The sequence below is a fragment of the Mus pahari genome, chromosome 14 (genome assembly GCF_900095145.1).
Source record: "Mus pahari chromosome 14, PAHARI_EIJ_v1.1, whole genome shotgun sequence".
Taxonomy (NCBI): domain Eukaryota; kingdom Metazoa; phylum Chordata; class Mammalia; order Rodentia; family Muridae; genus Mus; species Mus pahari.
In genome coordinates, this window is record NC_034603.1 from 80,781,510 (window position 1) to 80,800,882 (window position 19,373).

General features: G+C 49.0%; 1 protein-coding gene across 3 annotated transcripts in view; it reads right to left on the reverse strand.

The window, feature by feature from the left end:
* Slc39a11 (solute carrier family 39 member 11) overlaps nt 1-19,373 on the reverse strand; it is a 420,215-nt gene that overhangs the window by 326,942 nt on the left and 73,900 nt on the right. For 2 of the 3 annotated variants that reach the window (XM_029545677.1, XM_021214003.2), the window contains exons 1-3: nt 10,216-10,297; nt 6,356-6,474; nt 3,828-3,866 (exon numbers count right to left, since the gene is read on the reverse strand). In XM_029545677.1, coding sequence (XP_029401537.1) covers nt 3,828-3,866; nt 6,356-6,463 — 147 coding nt within the window. In that variant the 5' untranslated portion in view covers nt 6,464-6,474; nt 10,216-10,297. Of the gene's footprint in view, nt 1-3,827; nt 3,867-6,355; nt 6,475-10,215; nt 10,298-19,373 lie in introns of those variants that run through there. The other variant, XM_029545678.1, reaches the window with a different exon arrangement.

Consider the following 19,373-nt stretch of genomic DNA (forward strand, 5'->3'; position numbering starts at 1 on the left):
AAAAAAAAAAAAACCAAAGCCTTTGCCCTGACCATCTCTGGAGACATCCTTTTTAAGATTTATTATTATAATTGAATTCTGTGCATGTCTGTGTCTCTGTGCAGATGTGAGCAAAAGAGTACAGGTGCCCATGGAGTCCAGAGGAGTCAGACCCTGCCTCCCTGGAGCTGGAGTTATAGTCAGTTGGGAGCTGCCCAATGTGGGTGTTGGGAACCAAACTCAGGTATTTTGAGAGAGCAGCACACATTCTTAACTGGACCATCTCTCTAGCCCTGAAACTCTGAGTCCTAGGTGGCATGAAAAATGGTGGAAGAGTCCACATAAGTCACCACACTACGCTACAAAGCCATCCTCTGAAGGCTTCGCCGGACATCAGCAAAGGAAGGAAAAAGGACCAAGCGTCTTTCGCAAGGTCCACACAAACCCAGCATTTCCCAGGAAATCACCTGCTCAGAAACACTAGACGTTCCAGTGAGCATTCTAGAACCCACAGTTGGGCCCAATGGGTCAGAGCAGCAGTCTTTTCCTTTTCGGCTATTCACCCCGCCACCAGGCCTCGGAATACCCAGCCCCCAGCACCACCTCAGGAACCAGCTAACTTTTTCTTAAAGTCCAAAGAACAGACAGCTCTGGCTTTGTGAGCCACAGGCTCAACTGGAGCTCAGTGATGCAAAAACAGCCACAGGCACCGTGACATGTGGGCGTGGCTTGCTCCGGTGCATTGTCTACATTCACAAGAACAGGAAGCAGATGGACTTAGCCCACCAGACTGTTTGGCACACCCCTCCCATGAATCACAACTTCATGACAGGCAGAAGTGTTTTCTTGTCCCTTGGCCGCCCTGCCTTGACACAGTGAGTAAACTGGAACAGGTTTCTGCTGGATGAATGGAGAGAGGAGCGACTGGCTGGAAGGACGGGTGCAACACGGCCCAGTCATGCTAAAAAAGAGCATCTTGTGAGCACCGACCTGATCTAATAACATTAAAGCTACTAAACATCTACCCGTTCCAACAGAGAGCCTACAGAGGTGGGGTGACTCAACATACACAGGGCCGTGTGAAAGTATAGCCTGAATCTCTAGGTGTTTGTTTCTTTTGGGGGAGATGGTAGGGATTGAACCCAGGGCCTTGCACATGCTGCATATGTGCTCTAACTGAGCCATACCCAATCTCTGGTGTTCTCAGACTTCTCTTGTGTTCACATCAATTTTACCATCTCCTTACAGGGACAACGGGAGCATCCTCATCAATAAGGACCACATTCTCAAGGATATGGTAGCCAATCTGCACAGTGGGCCCAGGTTTACAAAACAGGGCAGGGAAATAAAGGGGAGCTGAGCAGGAATGCAGGCTAGGGGTAAGCTACCCCTTCACACTAACGGGGTACAGTACAAGCAAGATGGGGAGGACTGGGTTAAGGCAGAGGGGGATGACTATTTGGGAGACTACAGAGGAAGGTCTCATGACCACTCAATTAGGGGCCACTCCACCCTGGGCACTCATTAGGGCAAGACCATTGCATCCCAGCACTGTGGAGGAGAAGGTGACACAAATCATTTCCCCCCTCACACTGTTTACAGTCACACTGGAAGTCTGAGCATGAAATCAAAAGGAAAGAAAAATACAACAATAATAACAATAATCTGTCTTATTCCTGAGTGGCTCTCTTCTCACTGTGCCCCGCTCCCTCATCTCGCTATAGACTGTCCTCCTGGCAGTGCAGGTCAGGGGTTAGAACTGCTGAACAGGCCATCCTCCATCAGGCTTGCACATGTAGAGCAGGCAGGGAGCAGAGGGAGGCTGGGGGACAGAGATGCCACCACAATACCCTTGAGCCTTCAGAGATCGCTAGCCCTTGGGAGCCATGAGAGCCAGGCTGAGTCCAAAGACAGAAAAGGTGAGAGGCTGGCATTATGCCAACCCTAAGGGCCTCACCCTTCACTTAACAACAGTGCTGTGAAGGACCCTGAGGTGAGGCTGGAACAATGGCTGGAGAAGGGCTCTCAGGATCTTCGCACATTACAACATACCAGCTTGTCTAATGGGATCGCTTGGCAGGAAGCTCAGAGTCCTACCAAGTTGTTATGGAGTAACCCTCACAGCTCTGTACGTTTAAAGTTGGGTGGTAACAGAACATTTGAAAAATGGGGCTTTATGAGCGGTCCATAAGGTCACAGGAGGCATGCTTCAAAGGGGATTATGTGACCCTAAATCTCAACTTCTGCCAGGAGTTTTTGCTGCTAAAATAAGGCAAGGCTGTCTAGAGATGGCTAGAAAGAGAGCTGGCTTCCAGAATGTTTTCAGGCAGAGGAGTTTTATGGAGAGGAATATACACAAGCTGAAGGCCTAGGAATGGATTCTGCTACAACTCCTGTGCACCTGTTTATAGCTTGGGAATCTCCAGGTTCTCTAAGAACAGGCAATAAGAACCACGCTCTGATCTACTCAAAGAGAAAGCCCACAGTCTGTGCCTTCTGATACAGCCATACAATTGGAATATACAGTACCACTATAAAGTACTCACGCTTGAAAAATAAAATCCGGGTTTACAAAGTTGCTGAGGGGGCGGGGGCGGAGGCAGGGGAGGAAGGTTTCCTCCAAACCTAACAACTAGAGTCTGATCCTCAGGTCACGCATGGCGGGAGTAGTGAACCAACTCCTGCAATCGGTACTCTGACATCTACACATGTGCTGTGGCACATGTACACGTACACATGAGCACAGTCAATTGACTCATTCTAATGATTTTTGAAGAAAGATAAAATCTGAACTAAGCCTCTAGGTCAAGTTCAAGTTTTCAGAGATCAAGAACAGGAGAAGGACCCACCAAACTCAGAATGTGGAACGTTCTAGAAACAAAGGCCCAGCTTCTCCAACAAATTACCAACTTGTGGGGAGTTGCAATGGGGGAGAGTTGAGTGACTTAAAGAACACAGCCAGCAAATTCTCTTTGGATCCCAGCTCTTGCAGAACAATCTCGCAGGGCCCCTTGGAATATGAACACGGCTCGGGGGTTTGCTCACAGAGAGGAACCGCTGTTTGCCTTCTGTCAGATGAAATGCTGCCATACTGATTTACGGTTTCACGGGAAGTCACTCAGTTTGAGATACATATTGAATTTACAGGTGAAATTACATGGATCTGGGATTTGCTTTTATAAAACAGTCTCAGTTCCCAAGAAGGCAGAAGGGAGACAGGTAAAATGAGATTTGCCAAGTGTCAATCATGACCGAAGGTGGGTACTACATAGTGAGGGTATAGATTATAGGTGATTTTTTTTTCTTGTGTGCTTTAAAGTACCTAAAATAAAAATTCCTGGGGCTGGAGAGATGGGGAAGCAGGCAAGAGCACACACATATCATTCTTACAAATGACAAGTTCGAGTCCCAGCACCCATAGCAGGAGCTTTACAACCTCTTGTAACTTCAGCTCCCGTGAGGTCTGACATCGCTGACCTGTGGAGGGGGCACCTGTACTCAGATGCACACACCACCCAAGACCCCGCCCCCGACACATACACATAAGAAAGATACAAATAAATCCTTTTTAAAGCCCTTCAAGGAGAAGAGAAGAAGGAGATATTACATTCCTGTCATTTATCAGGCCAGTCCGGTCTTGATGTCATCTTATTTCCTAAGTCCTGAGCCACTCCCTTCTCCTTGGAAAGAGTGGAGAGCACCTCGTAAGCTGGGGAGTGAAGACAGTCAACGATGAGAGCAGTTAGCTCTTACAGAGAGCACATCAGGACGGGGCATGGAGAAGGGCTGGCACCAGCCCCAGGGAGGGAAAGATTAGAATCAACCCACTTCACCCACTGTGAACTCACCCCTGCGGCAAAGCCCAGGCTTCCGTCTAAGATCCGCCTCTGCAAATGAAAAAGGGAGATGTTTCAGTCTCCGAGGACCACAGGATGGTGTGTGTGACATCAGTAAGGAGACTGCCATAAAGCCCAAAGGGCTCAAAGGTCACTGACCTACTTCTAAGCTGGTGGTGACCTCCTGACCTAAACAGAATGGGCCAAGAACAGGGGAAGGAGGGGGAGGACATGGACACACATTTAAACATGACACCCATTCCAGTGTCAACCACAAGTTGGCAGGGGGAGAGGGTCTTAGGGTGCACAGACCCACGCCTTCTTTCTTCCCCAGCACCCCTAATGCCCTTAGGAAGTAGTTGATCTAAAATATGGAAATGACCAAGGGCTAGTGAGGAACACTGGAGCAACACAATCACACGGGTGGGGACACAAACTGGCACAGCCACATCACACAGAAAGCCATGTAGTGGGACTAACAGCAAGTGACGGCAGTGTGCACGTCACTGCTGAGAAATGACAGAAATGCATTCTGGGAGTCCCCAAATCCACGCGCTGTTCCCAAGAGCCCCAAAGCAGAGACTGCACAAATTGCCATCCACCGTAAGACAGACAGACCAATGAGAACACCCAAATCCCACGGGGCAGAGAAACCATGCCCACACATCGCACACACAGAGAACACCCTGTGTGTGTGCATGCATGTACACAGCAGGCAGAAGCATTAAGTAACCTGGGAACTGAGCAGGGTGGATTCAGCCTGACACAGCACAGCAGCAGCTATGTGAGCAGGGAACCTAACAGCAGCAGCCAGACAGGGGTGATGTCTACTGTGGGAGAGACGGGCAGCGTGGGAGTATTTTGCATGGAGTGAAAGTCTGAGTGGGCGTGGTGACTGGGAAGGAGCCTGAAGAGACCGTGAGAAGCTGGCACTTGATCTAGGTCCAGATACATGGGACTTTATAAAATAATAATCAAACTGCAGAGGTATAAAATGTGCACCTTTCCGACTGTATCGATTCCGATAAAAAGATGTTTTTGCTTCCATCATACCTAGTGGATAATGACTTGTCTGCACATACGACATAATGCTCTTCAGCACTCTCATGGGACAGCAGGCTACCATGTAAGGATTCTCCACACCCACTGAACATCCTCCCTCCCTCCTCCTCCTCCTCCTCCTCCTCCTCCTCCTCCTAGTTACTGCCAAAAGCCATTCGATTCCTATCCATGCATTTGGCCTCCCTAGGTGTCTTACGCACTGAAATCTTGAGTACCCTGTAATTCTTGGCTGTGTAGTTGGAGACCCAAGTCTCCAAATGATAGATTTGTGCTAACCACCCTCCCCCTGTTAGGGTGGGGGCAGCAGTGTGGGAGGCAGGATTGTATAGCTGGAGCCAGGACCTGCCAAACTGGTCTATAACACAAGGGGCCTGAGACACCGACTTTCTAGACAAGTTTTCCTTTCTAGATCCAGGGATCCGTGTGTTTAATGAGGTCTAAGTGCTTTCTTCATGGGCCACTCCTGCAGCATCTACAACTGCCCTTGAGCAAGGCGAGGGTTACATTCTTCGAGACAGCCATGAGTGGCTCTGGGCTTGAAACGGGGAGCAGCTCAGGGTGGGAGGAGAACGGGGATTTCAGGCATAGGAGGTGGGTACAGGCTGTGCTTGTGGCATAGAGTAAGGCAGGGTGTGTGTAAGAGGGTGAATGGGGGATGTCAGGGATGTGGGGTACAGAGGAAGAAAAGATGGGGAGAAACACAAGATCTCGTGAGGATGTGAGGCCAGAACATACAGCCTGAGAGTGACTGAGGACACTGGGGGCTCTCTGTAGGATGCCACAGAGGACATATGGGGGGGGGGAGAGCTGAGAAGACTCAGTATGCATATGGACAAGGCGGCTGTCAGTGCTCATCCAGGAAAGAGGATGCGTTCACGGGAAGGGCGGGCTCACATGTTATCAGGAGAGAGAACACGAGGAAGCAGACCTGTCTGTATTCATTCGGGAGGGAGGGCATGTGGGGACGGAGGTGGGTAGACAGAAGTGTACAGGGGATTGAGGAGGAGGAGCCTGCCAATCTTCAGCCAACGGGGAGGACCGAAATGCCCTGGGCTCGGGTAATAGAGAAGCAGACTTCTTCCTTCCCACAACCCCTAACCAACTGTCTAGCTCACAGCCACAGGGAGGGAAGTTCAACCTGAAAGTAATCGTCTTGGGTTCTGCATAGTACATCTGCTCTGGGCATGCAGGAAATTAGACAGGAGCTCAGAACGAGGCAGCGGGTTAATGAAGGCGTAATAGCTCCTCCCTCACCCCCTTGCTTTTTTGAGTCTGGGTGCCAGAGGCAGGTGAGGCGAAGACAATGCTCGGCTTGTGTACCACTAATGGATGCCTGTTCCCTGGCCTAGTAAGGAAACAGAGAAAACAAGGAAGTTGGGAAGCATTAACATCCTGCCTGTGTGGCCGCTGCCGGCGCTGTGTGGCAAGGGGCAGGTTCCAAAGGGTCCCTGCGAACCCCCAGAAGCGAAGTGACTCACCTGCCCGCTGGAGAATACGAACACGAGAGCTGCCCCGGCTGCTGTCATTGCCCAGGTGAAGAAGGTCCCCAGCAAGGCCTGGACCACGGAGCTATAACCTTGGAGCATGTTGGATACAGCTGTGCACAGAAGAGCAGAGGGTCAGACAGATGCTGAGGAGCCCCAATTGTGACCTACACATGTGACCTACCTAAGCCACTGCCCGAGCTGCCCTCTGGCAGAGTAGGTGGTCTGCACATTCAAGTCAAACCACTGCAACAGGCCCCACCATACCCGTACCAGCACAGGGACATTAAAAGTCATGTAACTTTGAAAGGCAACGTGAGGACACTGGGAGAAAGAGGCCAGGAAGCCCTCCCAAGAGGCCCACTCATTCATGCACCTGTCCCTGCCTGCCGTTTCTCCTCAGACCCTGCCAAAGAACAGGTCCCTAGATCAAACTGCCCTCTAAACGCCTTCCATCTGATTCCTAGTCACACCTTCCTGGCTCCCCAAGCCAGCCTCCTGGCTACACATAAATTCCCCCGACAGACCAGACCCTCCCACTGCCATGGACTCTCCAGCCAAAGTCCAGCAGCATGCAGTCTGGGCACTATGCTCCCATGAAACTTACCTCATCAGGGCACCTTTACAACCCAGACAGTTGTGCCTCTGAGGTTCAGTTCCCATAAGCCCCTTTGGGGATGCCTTCCCTCCACAGCTCCTGCCCTCGAAACACAAGAGCCTCCTCTGAGGCTCACCTCATGCCAGATCTGTGACGAAACCTTCCATGACTACACACACACACACACACACACACACCATGTCCAAACACACGTCTTTGCTGTTTTCTATAGGGGCCTGCCTACATCCGTAACCTAAATTTGTAACTGCTTGAGAATGGTGAAGACACTTTCCCACAGCCTTGCGAAAGCAGGCATGGCCATCCGCAGCAAACTACCTGCTAAAGGAGAAGGAGCCAGCTTACCCTGAGAGGAGAGCCAGAGGGCACAAGGAGATAGAACCATGAACAGCTCTGCACATAGCTGCTGCCGGCGAAGGGGCACCGCAGTCCACTAAGCAAAGAAAGGGCCCTCTCTCGTGTGGGCCCAGAGAACCTCCTCAGACCTAACTATATTCAAGACTGAGACCCTATCCTGTCCATCCTGTCCTAGATCACAAATGTCAGGCTTCGCCTACGGAAAGTTACAAGGCAGAGAAGTCCACTTGCGAAGCGGCCATGTGTCCTGGCACTCACATACACATACAAGCTAGGTGTGAGCCTCAACTCAAAGGGCTCATTCAGCTCCCCTTCAGCCCTCCAGCATCCACAGGGCTGGACCTGACCCCACCTGGCTTGGCTCCCTCAGAGCTGAGCAGGCAGGAGTCAGCCTGCATAGCTGCTAAAGAGGTTCCCTCGGCTGCCCTTAGAGGAAGCCATGGCTGAGTGTGGGCAGGGCCCTGGGCACATCCCACACTCAGAAAAGGCTGTGGGCTCAGATGAGCCCCGCTGGGCCCCCATGCTAGGTCTAAGGTCAAACCATTTATGGGGTCACATTCCAAGCATATGCAGCCTTTTGACAATTTGACACTGGAGAACCTCACAACCAAGAAGCAAAAAAGAACCAAACAACGAAAAACCGCCAAGTCTGACAACCTGAGCTTGGTCTCCACCTGAGGGCAAGAACCAACAGGCTCTCCTCTGACCTCTGCATTTGCACCATGGAATGCACAAGCCCCCCACCCCCCCACCCCAACACACACACACACACACAAGGAGGTAGTTTTAAAATTCACCCTTTCCCAAATCTCACACCGTCTAAGTAAGTTCACTATTGTGTGTTGGGCTATACTCATCTCTATACCGGAGTGCAGGTTGGGCACACATGACAGAGGATCTCAAGACGGTGACTGCACACATTTTTTTTTAATTTTTTTTTAATTTTTAAGCAAACAAATTAGCCTTTTCCACCCTCCCTGAGTCAAGTCAACCTCAAAAGAGTGGTGTGTGCTGGGCCTGATAGCAGGGACCTTTTAGTCCCAGCCCTTGAAGAGGCAAATGCCAACAGATGTCTGCAAGTTTGAGGCTAGCCTGGTCTACTTAGTGAGTTTTGGGACAACCAGGGCCATATAGTAAGATCCTTTGTCAAAACAAACCAAACAAACAAACAAACAAAAAAACTGAGAGACTTGAGTGTGGTTTTTTTTTGTTTGTTTTTGAGTTTGTTTGTTGTTTGTTTTTTTAACTGAGATCCTGGAGCATTAACACGCTGATCGATCGCTCCCAGTTGCTTGCGAGTAAAACATTAAACACACACAAAAACAGACATGGAGCTAACATCCTCTCAAGTCTCACTATCCGAGACAGATCACAGCGTAAAACACCCCCCACCCCCGCAAGAACCTCACGGTGTCTTTGACAGCTACTGGTTAAAAGAAACGATTCCCATTTGCCAACCAGCAAAATCAAACCAAAGGGAGTTGTGTATCTTCATGGCGGCCAGGGGGCTAGGAAAATACTCTTCTAAGTTCACCATATAACTGAGTTCCTGAGATGAAGCGAAAGACGGATCCCCGTCCACCCACCACTTATCGCAGTATGAGCCCAGCACGCCTCTTCCTCCACTCACTGTTTGAAAACTCTGGTTACTCTCCAAGGGTGGTGGAGAGCCAGTTGTCTGGTCCCCCTTGAGAGCTACTTAGATGGGTTTTTTTTGTTTTTTGTTGTTGTTGTTGTTGTTGTTTTTTTAATGTAGCCTGGAACTTACTGTGTAGCAGAGGGTGGCTTTGAACTCCTGATCCCCCTGCCTTCCACCTCCCAAAGCTGGGGTTACCAGAGTGTGCTACAATAGCTGGGTTTTGTGGCACTGGGGAATCAAACTCAAAGCTTTGTACATGGTAAGCAAGCATTCTACCAAATGAGCTCCATCTCCAGCCGTTGGAGCTACGTAAAAGCACAGGGCGCAGGCAACACTCCACAATTGCTGGATCCCCAAATCTGCACCTTATTTAGCTCCATAGGGGAACTCTTACACACAGCTAAGCATATAAAACCAGACCAGCTTCTACACAGCAGTGGTTTAGTGAGTCCTTCTCTATCGGAGACTGGCATCTGTCATTTCCTGCACTTAACAGACTAATACGCTCTTAGGAACAGGATTCAGCAGCTCCAAATCATGCCAGGCAGTCTGCTTCAGACTTTCTCCAGAGCTGGATATTAACATCATAAACTGGACCAGTGACCAGGACAGGGGACCATTCTCCACCCATCCTATAACTTGAGCGAAGCCCACAGCGCGCTGACAGCACAGAGCAGCCAGCTCCTATGAGGCCAGTAAATTTCCTTTTGTCCTTTTCTGTCTCTTTCCCAGTTTTTTAAATGTTGCCTCCGCATTTCGAAACGCTGGTTTAGTTAAAGCGAGGCACGGCGTGAGCTTAAGGGAGCAGGCACAGAACTCGCAGACCGGACTTTACCAGAGACGCCCATGAGACAGATTCAGGCTCTGGGCCGCCAGTATGAACATGAAAAAGTTCTCTAGGAGTCAGGCATGCAGCCGGCTGTCCAGCCTCCCCCCAGACCTGCCACAGGTGGAGGTGGGAGGGGCCTCTGAATGGCTGCCACCGATACCACAGGTCCCTTGTCCCCTGTACACACCACCATGAAACAATGAATGAAGAGACCCTTGGCTGTGCACTCATGAGCCTCGCATCACCATCTCCAGCTCATCCTAGGGTGGAGCAGAGGGGGCCCGAACACCCCCCTCCCCCTGCCACCTGTCACAGCCCCTGCTGCTCTTCCAGGACCTGCGCCTTATAGGGCACCCCTTTGCAAGCTCCAGGCCGCTGCACCCCGGGCCAGAAGGAGAGAAAAGGCGACTCACTAGGGTGCCCTCTCCAGCCCCCTCTCCACTTCCATCAGCCCCCGATGCCACTCGCTCGCCGGGCTCCACTCCCGCAGTCACTTCCTGCTTCACTCCAGCACACGTGGCCCTCCACCGCCCGGCCCCGCCCCTTCGCAACCGGCGAATCCCGCCTGGAGAATAAAGTCTCAGGTTCACAGGCTTCCGTGCGCCCAGGAACAGAGGCGGGCGGGCAAGAGCAGCGCTCTCCCCCCTCCCCGCAAAGCCACAAACACAGAGGCGAAGGCCTAGGGCAGTGCAGAACCTGTGCACACATCCCAGGAAGCCTCGGGGAGGCTACAGACACCCAAAGAAGGGGCACTTTGGATCAGTTCTGACGTACTTAATGTTGTCTACATCTTTTGTCCTATGTCCTAAACATGACAACATAGGTTCTAACTGAACTACAGAGCCAGTATCAAGATGGGCAACATTCTGAAGGCCAACGGCTTTATTCTCAAGGTCAATACCTTCCATTAGAAGGATGCCCAGGTTCTGCATTCTACTTGTGCTTGCAATCTTTCACTTGCTAACTACAGCCTGTCAATATTGAGGTCCCTCTGAGGGCCACATATAAGAAGCATCTCCCACCCCAGATATGGCTTTACACTACAGGGCTTCTATGAAAACACCTTGACTAGATTTAGCTGCAATAAAAATGAAGGCCAGATATCTGGTTCAATGTGAATGTCAGGAAAACAACAAATAGTTGCTTATCATAAGTATGCCCTGTGCTGTGTAAAGAACATGCAAATGTCATGACTGTTTTTTGAAATGTAAAGTTAAATGAGTGGTCGGTGTTGCATTTGGCAGCCCAAGCATAGAGTACTCAGGACAGGAGAACAGCCTGCAGTTGGAGTATACGAAGAATACAGTAAGAGCAGGCATCTGTTACCCTGTTCTAGAACGGTGTGCCTTCCTAGTGAGGAGCACTCTGCACACGCAGCGATGAAGGAAGAACTCTCTTAGGGTGGTTGTCCAGCTCTCAGCTAATGCCCAGTCAGTTCCCAGCAGGTTTCATTAGCTTACATACGCACTAGGCTTATGCATTTCACATATACTGTCATCCTTCAGTCTCAGGTCCTGGACCCAGGTAACCCTTTGAGCAACTTAAAAAGAGGCTGCAGATTGCAAGTCTGGCCACATAGGCAGCTAGGAGACTTACACAGCAGAGACATTACACGCTGCCAGAACAGTTTTGAGTACACCGGGTGTTGTTCTCTTTCTGAATAGTTGTTACCCGGGGTCATCTTGCCCACCTGGCAGAATTATATGGTTTTCTAGATAGGAGCACAAAGGGTTTCATGTCAGACCTGGATTTAACAATAGTTGTGACCCTACACTCCCACCCACCCCCTCCCCCAACTGCCCTTTAGGGGTATGTCTTCCAGATGGGAAAAACCTAATGGCTGGTTGTTAAGTCAGGGTTGTCTCTCTTGTCATGGGAATCAAAGACTAACGTTTGAGTGATCCTACTGAGTAAATACTTATATCCTAGCATCCTAAACTGCTCTCATCTCTAACAAGTCTTTGTGCACACTGCTTATTATCTTTGGGGTATTTCGGAGGTGGTGCTCCTTAGTTAAATTCCACTTGTGTGATCTGATGTGAATTTGTGTGATTTTTCTCCTAAGCAAATCTATTAGGAAGTCCTTTATAATCCCAGTTCTACCACTTCGAGTTCCTAGTTCCACCTACATCAGTACAGCAAGAATCAGCTACTCATGCCAACTGTGACCCCCACAGGCTCTGTGCTATGTCAGGAGGTGGCCTGGAGAGATGGTTTTATGCCCCCAAGAGACCCGCCACCTCCCAGGCCAGGCAAGATGCCACATGGCTGTGACCTACTACTTGGGGAACTGAAAAAGAGGGGTATGGTTAAGAACCAACCTGTGCTATACAACAAGACCCTGTCTCAAAAACAAACAACAGCTTGTCACTGTTGTTACAACAGCACAAAACAAGGCCCAGGGGGTGAGGCCTTCAGTTCCAATACGAAAAAAGGGTCACAGCACTCCCCCACTGCACTAGCCATTACACAGGGAGGCGCCTTGGATGCGACGACGCTCTGGATGTGCCACAGAATTCTATGGAAAGACAAAGTGGATGGAGTTGAGGTAAAACAAAACTCACACGTTCACACCCGTTGAAGCTGGGGGGCAGCCACGCAGGGAGTCCCTGAATTTTCCTACTTCCCTAAGCATTTAAAATTTTCAGAATGGAAAGTTAACCAAGATTTTTGCTTGCTTGGTTGGTTGGTTGGTTGGTTGGGTGGGTGGGTGTTCTTTTTGTTTTTGTTTCTGTTTTGTTTTTAAATCAATCTGCACGGGGTGACTCCTGCCTGGTCCCTTCTTGCCCACTTTGAGCATGCGGCCCCCTGACCTTCCTTCCTCCAAAGCCGCAGACATACTTCTTGGGACCCACCTTGCCCACCTTGTTCCAGGCGCCTGGTTAAGCCTCATGAAGCAGGAGAAGTCTCCCCTCTCCCCTCCCTGCTCCTCTGTCTCCCTTTAACCATTTCTACTCGAGGCCACCACCCTGTCTCCTCATTCCCCTATTTAAGTCCCTGTGTCCCTCAAAGTGAGTTAAATGTAATCTGTTCTAATCCTGCTTAGAGAACAGGTGTTCATCCTTCCAGGGATGACAGGGACATTATATGGTTTCTACAAATTTGTCCTGGTCTCCTTTCTGTTGGGGTGGAAAAAAAGAAAAAAACTTGAGGAGGTAAAGATTACAGGTCACAATCCATAGTCCCATAGTCAAGGGAAGTCAAGGCAGTCAAGGCAGGAACTGAAGCAGAGACCAGAGAAATGTTACATGTTGGCCTGCTTCCCCTGGCTTGCTTGACTAACTTTCTTTTTTGAGGTTTTTGTTTTTTGTTTTTTTTTTTTTGGGTTTTTTGGTTTTTTTGTTTGTTTGGTTGGTTGGTTTGGTTTGGTTTTTTCGAGACAGGGTTTCTCTGTGTAGCCCTGATTGTCCTGGAACTCACTCTGTAGACCAGGCTGACCTCGAACTCAGAAATCTACCTGCCTCTGCCTCCCAAGTGCTGGGATTAAAGGCGTGCGCCACCACCCCTGACTTCGACTAACTTTCTTAACACAGCCCACAATCACCTGCCCAAGGATGGTACCCCAAGGGGAGTGGACCCACACAATAATCAGCAATCAAGAAAATGCCCCATAGATATACCTGTAGGCCAATCTGATGTAGGCAATTCTTCAGTTGAAATTCCTTCCTCCCAGATATATCAAATGGACAAACATTAACTGTGCCAGGACTTGTGTCCCTTCAGCCCACATGGGAGAAGCTAACTTCACTGATGACATCAGCATGCAGACCCAGGATTTCAGCCTTGTGTTTGAACACTTGGTCCCCAGCTGTTAGTGCTGTAGGGGGAACGTTGTGTTGTGAAACCTTTAGGAGGTGGATCCTTACTGGAGGAAGTAAGTCACTGGGCATGGACTTTGAGCTTTAATACCCTACCCGCCTCTACCTTTCTGTGGTGGCTTGAATAGGCGTGGCCCCAATAGATTCAGGTGTTGGAAAGCTTGGTCATAGGGAGTGGCACTACCAGGAGGTGTGGCCCTTTTAGAGAAAGTAAGTCACTGTGGGGGCAGGGGCTTTGACACTCAAGCTATGCCCAGTCTGGCATGCAGTCTCCTTCTGCTGCCTGTGATCAAGAAGAAGAACTCTTAGCTCCTCTAGAGCTATGGCAGCCTGCACGCTGCCATGCTTTCCACCATGATGATAATGGACCGAACCTCTTTAACTGCGAGCCGGCCCCAGTTAAATGTTTTTGTAAAGGACATGTAAATGAGAAATAAGATCAGGATCCAGTAGCTATCTATAGCAATAAGCAGTCCGTTCATGTCAGCTGTGTGTAGTAGAGGAGAGCGATGTAATAACCCAGGATGCAATGCTAGAGTGTGATTGGCTAGAGCATAACTATGCCCTTGTAGCAAATGAAAGCAGAGGCTCGCAGCAGGCAGGCAGATAGAGTGCCTTGATGCTGAGACAGTAAAGACTATAGTGCCATCTTGTGAGTGTGCCACCCTCGCCGCGTCAAGATCTCTGAGGGTTTACCGTCTTTATCATTCGCTAGGGGGACTTTTAAAAAGTCTCATTTATATAATATATAATAGAGGGTTTGAAAACTGCTGTGCACATTACATATGTAGTCATATACACAGCCTCTAGAAATTGCTCTCTACCCTACACTTCAATGGAGTCTCTCCATCCCCCTGCCCCGCTCACCAGACAGGAGCATCCTTCCATTTCTGTCCTCCCAACACCCAGTTTCTGTACCTCGGGGATCAGTCTAATCAAGTCCATGACTCCTGCAGCCCCTCACCATCCCCAGGACTTCTCACTGCCCTTGAGGAAATCCAACTCCCCTCTTCAGCTCCTGGAATCTGGCACCAGGTCCTAGCCAGACGGACCAACAACCTCTGACTCCACAGACCTTTCTCCTCACAGTGTCTGCACCTGCTACTACCTCTGCCTAAAGCACCTAGTGCCCAGCCCAGGGTCACCTAACTGGACCCTCCTGTTATTCAGACCTCCCCTCAAATGCTACCCTTCAAAGGAGCATTCCTTGAATATCTGACCTAACATGGACCTTTCTTGTCTTCCTCGTTCTCCCTAAGGGCAAACTCCTGAGAACAGCACCACGCCTGCCTTGTGTACCTCTGTCTCTCTGGGACTTAGTGCAGAGCAGATGGCCCCTATTTACTGAATGAATAAATCAACCAGGGATAAGAGCATTATCTGCTGGCTGCACATTATAAAGACTTTCTTAAGAGTTATTAGGAAAACGATGTGCGTGTGCTGGATCAAATTGTTCCAGGAATCCCATTGCACCTACCACGGTATCACGCAGAGGTTATCAGCAAAAATAATTTTGCTCTTACCGCTGCTCAGTGAGGCATTTAGTGATGGAGTTGGGGAACGCGCCTAGCATCTGCAGGCTAGAAGCCATGAGTGTTGACTCTCCTACAGTATCCCAACTCCAGGATAAGGAGCTATCTGACTCAAAATGTCAGCAGTGCAAAAGCCAACCCTGTGACTCTCTGGTGTCATCCTATAACTCTCAGAGAATAAATCACTCAGTAACATTTTACATGAGTCTGAAGAAGACTCTACTGAGCCAAGGAGACAACTCAGTGGGTAAATGTATCTGTAGCCAAGCCTGAGGACCTGAGTTCTAGCCCCAGGACCGACACAGTGGACGGTGAGAACTAATACCCACAAGTTATCCTCTGATATCCATTCATGCACTACAGAATGAGTATACACACACATACACACACATACACACACACACACACACACATACACACACATCACAACTAAACAAAACAAAACTTAATTTTTTAAAAATATATTTATTCAGTCACTGGTTGACATGTGACCTACCATAACACTTGAGAACTGACAATCCAACTCATCTTCATACCCCAGCACAACTTGAAAATCACTGCAACAAACATCCAACTAGCTCTGCTCCCTCCTGGTCATCTGAAACTCTCTGGTAGCATCATCGCACTGGTACATCCTAAAGCCACATACATGGAAACTTCTAGAAGGACTCTGGCAGTGTGATCTAGCTTCTTCTCTGTTGTGGTAAAACACCACGACCAAAAGCAATATAGAAAAGGAAAGAGAGGAGTCTGGAGAGTTGGCTCAGCGGTTAAGAGCACTGACTGCACTTCTGGAGGTCCTGAGTTCAAATCCCAGCAACCACACAGTGGCTCACAACCATCCATAATGGGATCTGATGCCCTCTTCTGGTGTGTCTGAAAACAGCAACAGTGAACTTACCTAAAATAAATAAATCTTTAAAAATAAATAAATAAATAAAATGCAATAGATTATTTTGGCTTATCCTTCCAGGCCACAGTCCAACATTGAGTGAAATTAAGACATGAACCATGGAGAAACACAACTTGCTGGCTTGCTTCCAGGATCATGCTTAGCTAACTTTCTTACACAGCCCAGGACCACCTGCCTAGGGAATGGTACTGCCCATAGTGAGTTTGAGAGGCCAAATCCTTTAAATTCAGACTCCATTTTAGAGTACTTGAATTCAGGCAATCTAAAAGTTATTTAGTTATTTTCCAAGTTATCCCATAACAGAACACGAGCCTATCTCCAATCTCCAGGCTAACCCCCAACAAGCCCTGTGTCTCCAGGTTACACTCCCAACAAGACCAGCATCTTCAGGTTATGGCTGCAACAATCCTGCCCCCTGCCTAATGACCACCAATGTAGAAAGAAGCATTAAAGTTTATGATATGGCTCCCAACACCAGCCAATTATGCTAAAGGTCATAATAACTTGCACACCCACCTCACGCTCCACTTACTCCTTACTATAAAGTCTTGCCCTGATAAATATTCGGGGTTCCTCATCACAAAAACCATCCTGTGCACTAAGGGCCCAAGCTAGCTCGAATAAAAAGACCCTACTGTGTTTGCATCTGATCAGCTCCTGTCTGTTTTTTTTTTTTTTTTTGGGGGGGGGGGGAATCACTAACATTTCCCTGGCACTACTGGTTGGGCCTGCCTACTTTAAGACAAGCCCCTCACAGACATAGTCATGGACCAATCTGATTTAAGCAACTCACCCATCACCCAAAGATTCTCCTCTTAGATGTCTAGGCTATGTCAAATTGAAGGTTAAGGGTAACCGGGACAGGGGACACCGTGGGACAGTGCCTTCACAGTTGGGACAGATCTGCCTATTCCCCTTTAGACTGGTTCCTTGATGCAAAGAGGTAAACCATAAAGAGAACACGCTAGCCTCTAACCTACGCAGAGAAGTCCACAGCAACCGGGCACCACGTCTCTGAGCCTGTTGCGGACAAGAGCTGTTCTCCAGGGCTCAGGAAAGAATCCGAGTCAGCAATCTGGCCCCTCCTCGCCTTTGTCTAACACTTGGCTCTGAGCCTGTAGGACAAAGGCTCTAGAGAGGCTTAGGCATGCGATCCTGCTGACTTATGGAAATCCACTGTAGAGCTACAAGTTCCTAGGCCTGAACAAGGTGTTTAAAATTCATACTCGGCTTGCTCGACTGCTAGCTTAATAAGATACCAATTACTAAGTAAAAACCACCACCAATTGAATATGGAATCAACCCTCGGGTGATACAATCTGAGACAATAATTAGCAGAAATCAATTTTCCTGTTCCCTACTGGTGTTGCTCTAAATAACTCCTCCAAACCAGGCATGGCGCTCCCAGCCACTCCAGAAACAAAGCAGGGGCATTAGGAGTTCAGAACAAGACCCTGTCTCAAAATTCAAAACAAAACCTGCCTTTTCTCCTATCTCCCAGCTTGTAAGTCCACAGAGGCCGTGTTAACAAGCATACTACTAACGAAACAAATCTGGCTCAATGCTTGAAGTTCAATTTCCAGCCTACCCCATCGCATCGCCGCTCACTGGAGTGACCTGCTTATCCAATCCCTCAGCAAATGTTCACCACACATCAGTGATGGGATGGGATGCGGGAGTTGCTGGGTACACACCAACATGTGGCATCAGTCCAAACCATGGCTTTACCATGCTGCTCAGATACCTTGCTGTGTCCTGTGTTGGCTGTACCGCCTAAACCAAGGCTTAGTACTAAAGTCTTGTGCTATTCAAGGATGCCATGGACATTCATGCCTTCCCCTGATGGATGCTGTGGATCTCTCCAGCTAGGTAGGACAAGGCAGCAGAGCATGCTCTCCTTCCTAAGGATAAGGGAGCAATGGACCATGCAATCCACACCCGGGGCCATGGTAGCAGGTGTATGGGAGGAGACGATATTTGAGAAAATGACCAGAGAGCCCTCAGAACCAACGCTCTGAAAACGCGTGGTTTCTTCTTATTCTGAAATAAGGTTTATTTTTGTCCCCAAAATTCTACTTGTTCTTTTTTGCCATTGTTTTGCTTTGAAACAGGGACTCTCTGTGGATCCCAAGAGAGCTCTGAGTCCCCCGATCCTCTGGCCTCCTACATGCTAAGACTATGCCACCACACCTGGTTCTGGTTGCTGGACTCAGAAACCCTCAGAATAAGCCCCCAGAAACCATAGAGGCTGAATATGCTATGGATGAATGTTTAGATCCAGCATCTCCAGACAGGCAGTCACATATCTGCTGCCCAGAGATTATCTACCTACACCTATGAACTGTTTAACCATAGCATCTGTATCAGTTACTCTTCTCATTGATGAAACATCTGGTAAAATCAGCATTGGGAAGGAAGGGGTTATTCTATCTCACAGCTGAAGAGTACAGTCCATCCTGAGAAAGACATGACAGGCAGGAGCCCAAAGCAGCTGGTCACACTGCAGCCGCAAGCAGGAAGCAGAGGAAGATAAAGGTCTCCGCTCCCCTCACTTCTTTTTATTCAGCCCAGGACCCCAGCTCACAGCCTGGCACCACCCATAATTAGGGTGAGTCTTCATCCTTCTGGAAACACCCTCACAGATACACTCAGAGGTGTGTTTCCACGGTGATAACCTAGACAAACTGGTGATCAGAATCAACCATGACATCATCCTTACACAATACAAAAGATCTTTGCCTGTGTGATTACGTGAAGGGTCTTAAGGTAAAGAAATGATCCTGGATCACGTGGTGGGTCCATGACATTCCAGTGGTCCCGATGAGGGACAAGAGGGAGACAACAGGGAGAGAATAAAGGCAAAGGTGGCCCTGGTCACAGAGATCAGCGAAATGCAGGCAGAAGCCAAGGTCAGTGGGCAAGCACCTAAAGCTGGGAAAGGCCAGGAAATAGACCTACCCGGAGCATCTGGAAGGAATACCGCTTTCACATACCTTGACTTTCACGACTTGTAACCCCTAGGACTGCAAGCTGGTCACAGTGCTGGAGTACAAACCCAGGGTTTTGCAAAGCAAAAGCAAGCAGTCTCCCTCTGAGTCATAATCAAAACCCAAATCAATGTAGCTTTAAACCACCAAGATTTTAGCCTGTCACAGCAGCAAAAATTAACTCATACACCTCCAATTACTTGGAAGCAGTGGCCAGGTGAACTACCAGGAGCCAGGCCGGATCTTGTCCACTGTAAATTGCTTAGCAGAGAACTACATGCCTTATGGGGCCTGGTAGGAGATCAAAATGGGAAGCCCCTT